Source organism: Heptranchias perlo, chromosome 9 (genome assembly GCF_035084215.1).
Source record: "Heptranchias perlo isolate sHepPer1 chromosome 9, sHepPer1.hap1, whole genome shotgun sequence".
Taxonomy (NCBI): Eukaryota; Metazoa; Chordata; class Chondrichthyes; order Hexanchiformes; family Hexanchidae; genus Heptranchias; species Heptranchias perlo.
Genome location: NC_090333.1, coordinates 62,412,389 through 62,421,723, shown reverse-complemented (window position 1 = coordinate 62,421,723; position 9,335 = coordinate 62,412,389). Strand labels below are relative to the sequence as shown.

At 42.0% G+C, this 9,335-nt stretch overlaps 1 protein-coding gene across 1 annotated transcript; it reads right to left on the bottom strand.

Moving 5' to 3' along the window:
- Window positions 1-1,644: 1,644 nt before the first annotated feature.
- Window positions 1,645-9,108, bottom strand: LOC137325044 (V-type proton ATPase subunit G 3-like). Its single transcript, XM_067989743.1, has 3 exons — window positions 8,940-9,108; window positions 4,952-5,052; window positions 1,645-3,970 (listed from the first exon to the last, which is right to left on the bottom strand). The coding sequence occupies exons 1-3, from the start codon at window positions 9,019-9,021 to the stop codon at window positions 3,791-3,793; spliced, it is 363 nt and encodes a 120-aa protein (XP_067845844.1). The 5' UTR covers window positions 9,022-9,108; the 3' UTR covers window positions 1,645-3,790.
- Between the last annotated feature and the right edge of the window lie 227 nt (window positions 9,109-9,335).

Sequence of the window (9,335 nt, the reverse complement as noted above, 5' to 3'; positions counted from 1 at the left end):
TTTTCTTGCTATTTTCTCTCTTCTCCTCCCCTCCCCACCCCTCCCTCTCTGCTGAGAGCATTGACCACTTGTTGGGCATGGTTCCAGTGGCACCTGGTGCCCTCTGATACCCCATCCAAGTGGTCATTCTTAATGTGTGAGGCCAGACAGTGAATGGCAGCAAGTTATTTGACCATGGTGGGCATCACAGTGGAGTCTACTACTGTCCATGCCCTCTGTCCACACATGAGCAGCCCCCCAGCAGGGACTGCTGGATGGTGATCTAAAGCAAAGACCTTGGGCAAGTTTTCCCTCCTTAACCCAGTACAAGAGCTCCTACTGATGTCCCGGCTAAGATCAGCTAACTCGGCACAGAGAGAGGATCAGCTTGGGTTCTTTCTGACCTGTTTGGCTCAGCTACTTACCACATTAACCATAAAAGTAGTCACTTCGTAAGTGTTTGTTTAGGTTTCATTTTACTTTTTAACGTTGGTTTTTCTAGGTAGAATGTAACTGGTTATAATAGTTTGGAGAATTCTCCACAACTGATTGAGCTGCACAGCTGTGTAAAGCCAACAATCTGAATCTTAAAATCGTTTGGTAAGTTCAAAAGAAAGAAAAAGAAAGACATGCGTTTTTAGAGCCCCTTTCATGATCTCAGGACATCCCAAAGCACTTTACAGTCAATGAAGTACTTTTGAAGTGTAGGAAAAGTGCAGAACTAGCATAAGAAAATATTCTTCGGACTGATTTAAACCGTGTTGATACCGATTATCCCTTACCCAATGGTCTGAATTCAGCAGAGTGACTCCATTTACTGTTCACACTAACTAAGGCACTGCAAACTGCATGTCCCATTGTTAATGCATTGTTACATTGTGTAACCAACTCATGCCCAGGGTACACTGCATTGCATCCAAATTTGTTTCATCATGAAACCCGTCCCTGAGGTGATATTCCTTTGTGCCGAGAAAACTTTGGAATTTAGAATTTGGATGGTTTCAATGAATAAGCGACAGATAATTGCAGGCACTGAGATAGTTCCAACATCAAAAGCACAGTGTAGTATCTCATTTATAGTAGCTAGCAGGAGCCAAATGGTTCAACTCCTGTTTGGCACTCGAAGTATTAGAAATGCAAAAAAAACTGACGTAAACTAATCTCAGCTCTCTGGTGTGTTTCCAAAAATCAAAGGCAGCAGATGCAACTTTTGACTTTGCTTTCCTGCCACGATAAACTGTGGCTGTGGTAAAAGCAAAGTCAGAAATGGCCAAAAAAATGTAGCTATCACCAGGCTGACTACTTCCTTTCTACTCCACACCTCCATTGTCGCTGGGTCAAAGCCCTGGAACTCCCTACCTAATAGCACCAGAGCAGGTAGAAGAGGCCTCGGTTTAAAATCTCATTTGGAGGACGGCACCTCAGAGAGTGTAGCACCTCCTCGGTACAGCCTAGATTATGTGCTGAAGTCCTGAAGTGGGACTTTGGCCCACACATAACCTTCTGATTCAGAGGTGAAAGTGCTGGTAAGTGACACTTGTTACAGCACTAAGTACTGTACTAGTGCAGTATTAGTGGAATTCTTGAAGTGGTGGCTTCAAATTAGATTTTTCAGGAGATTGTTCAATTGAATTACGAGAAAAAATGAGAGGGAAAGAATCTTGTTCTATTTTTTTTTATTATGAAGTTGTACTTCAATCACATCATCTGGGGATTTGTGCACAAAAATAAACATAATTACCTTAACAGAAACAAGAATAATAGGGTTTCAAAATACACCTTCGCCTGACAGAAATAACCCAGCATTTGGGAAGTGCTTCAAGGTAATTTACTGCTCAATGTGAACATTAGCAGACTGTTAAGATAACTTAATTCACACATTTTCACTAATTATCACTGAGATCTGGTGGAAGGTCACAAATTACTATTTAGCTCTGCTAGGAGATAAACCAGGAATAGAATTGATATGATTCCCATCTCCTCAATACAGGCTTGTGTGTCCTTTATGTTGGGTTATTAAGAGAATTAAACTAAAACACACAAATGAGCTGTTGCTGTGACATTTTGATTTGTATCCCTTTTTTAACATTTATTCCAAGTAACACAAAAAAATGCCTATCTTAATATATCAAACGGTTTAAATGAATTACCTGCTACACAAAGAGCTCTATTCTCAAAGGCTTGCGTTTTGCTATTTTTTCAGCTATCTGCATTTATGCTTCTGATAATTTTTTGAAAAGGACAAAAAAAAAGCATAACCCCGATTCTCAAGCACTTGTATATCTCAGTCCATCGCCCGCTCCATATTATAATTAATTAATATGTAAATCATGGGTGCTTGATGCAGATGGGCTATTTGTGTCCTGTTCACATCAAAGCGGAGCTTTTTCCCTGGTATCAAGGAAATAAAATGTCACCTGAAAGGTTGAAATACAAGCAAATTAAAACCAGCAACTGCTGGTTGTATCTCTGGGCCACGGAGAGAATGTCACCAGGGCAACTGGTAACTGTAAACTTGAGCCTATCAAAATATGCCAGACTGGGTATAATCCACTTTGATCATACTGGCACTGTCTTAGTATGTATGTGGGAGACTGGTATCCATGACCCGATTCCCGGCAAGTGGACTGCTAAATCTACACCCTTCTCCCAGTGACAGATTTACTGAACCTGTCCCCCCCACAGATAAAGTGGGGCCTACAGTTTGGAAAACAGAGCAGATTTAGCAGTGTACAGCAGTTGAGCAGTCATTGGGGGAGACACCAATCTCCCAGAATCTGTACCAAAAAAGCACCAATATACAAGTGGTTTCAAATATTTTAAAAGGACCAAAAGAGGTGCTGTAAATTAATAGCTGATTTTTAAAAAGCCCAAAATATAGAGACTTTCCTCTTAAGGCTTGTCCACTGGCCCATAACAACGTAACACCACAAACATGGAAATCTGGCCCTGTCATGCTGTTGTCAGATACGTCAAACTGTGATCGCACAGAGCACAGAAAATGTAAAATCTGTCATTCGTTGGAACCGTGGTTCTAGGTGCAAGAGGATAACACAAATTCTGGGAGCTGAACCTAACTGACAGCTAAAGGGAATCGAATTCAAATTTTGGAAAATAAACCGAAAAAATAATCCAAACTTGCAAGTTTTAAAATGATGATTTGTTGGATGTAACTATGGACCAAAATCATTAGGCACTAGATTGAGGCACATATTTCCTACATTTTTATGTGTACGATACATATAAGAACAGTAACTGCCAGTGTTAACCATGCCTAGTTAAACTGTTCAATAAATTCAGTTTTATAGGTGAACTATTGCAAGAGATGGGCATTTTAATACTCCAGAGCTGGAATTCTCAACAATGAGACTGAGCTTGAACCGAATCTCAAGTGACATAGAACAAAACTTTCCCTTAGTGGCTGAGTTTGCTGGTGTCTGTCAGGTTCTCTAAGGTCAAACAAAAGATCAATAGGTTTGGTGGGGGGGGGGGGTTGTGATTTCTTCCCACACCACTCAGGGCACCTTCTATTATGTTGAGCAAGTGCTCAACATAGTTGAGATGCCTCCTGATTGAAAGACATGTTATGGATCCAGGGGCTAGCTGTGGGGGGAGGGGTGAAGCTAAGAACCAGCAACAACAACTTGCATTTAGATAGCGCCTTTAACTTCAGAAAACACCCCAAGGCACTTACCCAAAAAAGATAAAGTGGCAACACTGCTTTTCATAAGATACATTATCCAACGTTAGCCAATTTCAGTGATACCTCGTTTATAGTTTGATAATGTTTAATTTGCCACTGACTCTCCAGTCAATGTGAGCCAGTTTCTCTAAAATTGATATGGATTTCTGGTTTGATTTCACAAACCATCCCCAAAAGCTCTTGCAGAACCTTCTCACTTTTCTGCTCATGGTTGCTTATGAGCCCATTGATTTTTGCTCTGGTTTGCTCATCCACTTTGACTAAAAGGTTACCTTGAGATCCCATGATCTAGGAGAAAGCAGAGACATGTTTACTGTAAACGGAAGGCCATGACACTAGGTTGTTCCCTTTCAAACATTTTGGAAACAATTCATGGCATTATGATGTTTACAGGACATACATTCAAGATTCCAACTTTTCCCCCCGTATAACTTTCTTCCCTGCTCTCCCTCCTCTCCTGAATGTACTGGGATAAGGTTCTGTGGGTGTCAGAGGCTCTCTGTTACCTCACACAAGTTGGTCTCCTTCATGTTTGAGCCTGAACAGCAATTGGTGGTGGGTTATTGGACAAATGGGGCCAACAGAGCCAAGCCTGATCCTGTCCTTACCCATATGTACTTCAGCATATGTGAAGTGGAAACTCTAATTGATGTCCTTCCCTGCCCAACCAGCTCAGATACAGGGAGTCCTGTTGTGGCACATCTACCACAGCGCATTTATCCAATGAACAATCAGGGTGTGCTGCATTTTCCAGCTGCATGGGGCAGGCAGGCATCAAAGATGCAGGTTGGTCCCATGTAAAATAGGTGCTGGCCCACTGATCCCACAAAAACCAGTGGGGTCAGTGCTGGGGGGCACCAGTGGACACAATGCCGGAGTATCCATCGGGATCACGGCCCATGTATTTTCAAGGCCATAGTCTGCTATTTTGAGATTTTGTTTGTTTACATATACACGTCTTTATGATATCGTCAAAACATAAAATCATGACATAAATAGAATAGGCTGTGATTCATGGCCGGCTGTGAGGTTCAATTATGAAACTGAGCATAACTCAGCAATGGGGTCACAAATCAGTTATTTGGTCACGGCTGTTAAGTAATTTATTAAATTGCCTTTGCTCGTCGCAACATTTCTTTTATCTAAAAAGGATCAGAGTTGAGAAACTTTTCATTTTTAACCTTTGATTCTAACAATGTGGTTTATTCATCCCAGTTTTACAGAAGAAGCAGCAATTAAACCAGTCTAATTGTTTGCATTAATACGCACCGAGTCTTGCTTTTGTCTAAACTCTCTCTCCCTTTGCAGACGATATTGATCTATCTCAGCTTGAGCCTCATCCTTTGCTTGTTTCAGCCGTCTTCCTTTCCCTACAAGCAATGTTCAGAAAGAAAATGCCCGATAAGTGTTTCATACCAATCGTGTCACAAATCTAATAAACAGATAGCACACAAAAGGGATCAATGGATTGCAAAGAAATAAACCATCGAACGACGCTGGACTGATTAATAAGGCTCTTGTGAGTTACATTGTCTTATGTCGAGAATGATTTTTTGATGATGTATTGATTGTCTTCTTTACTTCCATTCCATCTTTCTTGTTCTGCATGATTTTCATTAGGTTTCAAAATACAAAATCTAATTATAGAAGATTGTTGCCTGTTTTTAAATTTCTCATTGCTGATCTGAGCTGGAGTAATCTGCCTGATGTCTGCTGATGTAACATGTCTTCTCTATGATATGGTCAGCACAGAAGTTTGAGTAACGGTGGCTGCTTGTTAGAAACCACTGCAGGAATCAGTGTGTGTCGGGTAAGTGTGGCCCATCAAACAGTCAGGGGCTTGCAGTGGTTTATCAGATCGGTGCTTCAGTCTGATAAACCAGAGCAGGGTAAGGTGGGGCTTCGCCCCCTCAATTTTCCACACGATGTGTTCCTGGCTCTGGGGCGTTGCCGTGTGCTGCTTCTGGGGCCTAACTCAAGAGTGGCATTGACAGAGGCGGACGAGAAAGGTGACTCGCTACTTTCTTGATCATGGACTGGTGTCTGACGCAAGAGAACTTCAATCACAGAAGGATTTTTTTTTGAGAAAGTCATAAAATAAAAATTTTAAAAATGCTCTTACTTCTTCCACAGGTGACAAAGTCCAGTGTGCATTACCAAGGGCGTCCTCACCATCCAATTCAAAAGAGTCATTCAACTTTACTATGCAATTCACAATCATCAGCAGGGGTGAGTTCAGAAGAATTCTGATAAAGTTTATTGTTCAGTGAGTTTTTACTTTTACTGCTGTATATTACGGTTTAAGCTGTTATGTTAATAAGAAGATTGTACTTGAACAGTACAAGTGTTCTGTACGAATTTTCAAAAATAACTTTTATAAGGCGGATAAATTGAGTTAGGATACAGGTCAGCCATAATCTAATTGAATGGCAGAACATGCTCGAGGGACTGAATGGCCTACTCCTGTTCCTATGTTCCTTCCTATAACAGAACACTGTACAAGCCGTGGAAAAGGCGGCTCACCACCACCTTCTCAAGGGCAATTAGGGATGGGCAGTAAATGCCGGCCTCGCCAGCGACTCCCACATCCCATAAATGAATACAAAAATAGACGTGCAGTACTGTAGAATAATTAGACATATTCCATTCCATGTTTTGTAACAGATCCATTCCTCGTTTTATGACAGATACAGTCAACAAGCTTTTTAGTCTTGATCTTTTACCCTCTCACACAGACATGGGGAAGACCGTTAGCATTTCAGCTTCAGATCTAGTATAATTCAGATGGAATCAGAGCTGGAAGTCCAGTCCAGCCCCATTGGTTGCCATGTGAACATCCCGTAAACCAAGAGAGAGCACGGAAGTGTTCCCCTCTGGTACCCCTGCTCACATGTAAACCGGTCAGATGTGGTCCAGATCAATCAACCGGTCAGTCGGTGAATGAATCCAAATGATCACATTCGAGTTTAATGCTTGTCCCTTCCACCTCCACACATACACATTTGGGAGATCAGACAGACCTCAGTAAACAATCCAGATCCATGGTGTGCTTTCTGTGAAACTTTTTCTCATTTCATTACAACAAACATGCTGTTGTATTAATTCGACATGCATGGATTGTTTTAATTGATGTCACATGTGCACGATTATTTATTTGGATATTGCACTGTGCAAAGGCAGCCCTGAGCTATTTACGTTCCCGGGATTGTCCTGCTCAAGCACGGAGGAGGGTGTGTGCGAGACGTGGGGTGGGAGGAGGAAGTGGGGAGAGATTTGCCAGGGGAATTGGACTGTCCAAGTATGAACTCTCCGTGATGAAAGTATAAGGTGCCCTTCAACCCAGAGTGAAAACCCCAAAATGCAGCAACCTCTTAATGTTTTACGTGCTGTGTGGGAGTGACGTTAGTAATCAGAAGCACAGGTTTTGTTTCTCTCTTTGCACTGATAAAGATACCCATATACAGTTGCATTTGAACTTTGTTTTAATTCTTACATGTAGATTTTGAATGCTTGTGACTGTAAACTGTACTCCCTTGCATTTGCAGGAAATGGACTGTTATAGTTCTACCACAAAAATTTGACACCTACATGTATATGAACATGGCATTTAATGTATTTTGAGTACAGTTTCGGCCTGATCCCATTCTCGGTGCGCTACAGTGGTAGATGTGACAACTCGCCGTTCTAGCTCTCAATCTGCTTGACTGAGAGCCAAGCTTGAGTGTGGTGGAACCAGCTAGATGGCAGAAAAAAATCTTCAATATTTAAAACATTAAGTAAAAAATAGATTTAATAAAAACACAATAGCCTTGTGAGGATATACAAAACGTGAATTGAAAATCTCCGTTGCTTTTCCCCCCGGATGGGGCTCATTTGGTAAAGGCAGCCGATAATGGAGCCATGTCGACCAGATGGTCCGAAGTTTGACTTGTGGTCGCTGCTGAGTTAGCTGATCTCAGCCAAGCTGGCAGTAGGGGTGCTACAACTGGCCACAGTGCCCCTAGGCTAAGGAAGAGGAAAGCAGCCAGAATTTCCCTGCTGAAAGCTATTCTACTAGAGAAAGAAATGCTCGTGTGTGGCTGTCGAGTGAGGACAAGATCGACCTCTCTTGTGAGTTCCTTTCCTCCCCCCCCCCCCCAGTCAGATAACCTGCCAACATTCAGTGCCTAGGCTCACCGAGGTACAGCTGGGCTCCTGGCAGCGATGGAGCCCTGACCCCAGCAGGAGTCAGTGTCTTGAATAGGAGGGCACAAAAAAAAGCATTTATGAAGAAATCCCTGCTGCTTTTAGATTAAAGAATAATATGACAGAGGGCTAGAACTTTAAAAGCAAAGAGCTTCTCGTGTTAATCTGGAAACAAGTAGATTAAATAAAATCCCACGCTGTCAGCAAATCCTTCTCACATTCTGCTCAATGTATGGAATAGAATTCCAGATAGAATAAGTGGAGGTGAAAACCTGGAATCATTTAAGGAACAATTGGATGCTGAGGGACTGTCGGATTTCTCTGGATGGAGGAATTCAGAAGGGCCAAATGGCCATCCTCACCCATAGTGATCTTATGAGGCATTAAATGGAGTCCTGTGCCATGTCTCTGTGGAGACCTGACTTGTGTTCAATGACCCGAGTGCTCCCTTCAGCAAAACAGATGTAAAAATACTGAGCCTTACACTGTTTTCCACGCTGGATGTCGATCCAGAAAAGCCAATGATTTTCCAACCTCGCGCTGGCTCAGATACCTGGGCAAATTGTAACCATGTGGGACACCGCAGCTTAACCTAAGGTTGCTGCAACCAGAATTTCAGCAGGTGACGCAACATGTTTTTCTGACAGTGGCAGCGCTAACAAAGAAAACTGAGCTCATCCCTAAATTATTCATCGCCTGCGATGCCTTCTCTAGCACAGTATGTGCAGCTCTCTGCAGGGTCAGTAACACAGCATGTTCACCCCTCACACATGCCCTTCACTTCACTCCCAAGTGGAATAGCTGCAACAATGTAAAAGGTATCAGATAATGGCAAGTACAAAGGTACAAATCCTAAATTTGATGTTAAAAAAGAATCAAAACAAAATGCACCATTTTGTTTTTAATGCAGTTTGTATTGTTCTGAATATTAATTGCACAAAAACTCTTTAACATCATTAATAAAAGCTTCCTCCAATAAAATAATGTTTGTGCTTTGATTCCATTTTAAGTTGAATCCATCTTTCATGGATTGTGTGGACCAGCGATTATTATTTAGTTCAGAAGTACTCACTCTTCTTGGCTTCCTCCAACTTTTCTTTGGCCCGTTTCTCTGCCTGTAAAAGCTGATGGATTCCCTGGGAGTGACTGGTCATGTTCTCCTTGTGCTGACTCTCTCAGAAGGTGATGATTAGCACCCCTGTCCAAATTTATAGCGATCCCGATGACTTTGATACCTCACTGTTGCTGAGAACAACAAAGACAGTCCAGATGCAGCTTGTATGGTAACAGCCAGCTCTAGTGACTGGCTGCTTTCAGGCAGTTATAGCCAACTGCAAACACAGATGCTTAGTGTCCCTATTCCATGTCAAAATAAAACAATAACACACACTGTGAAACTATTAAATAACCCAAGTGACAGTTTTCAGGAATCCTATGTTACCCACTTTTCTAACCATGTTTTTCCTTT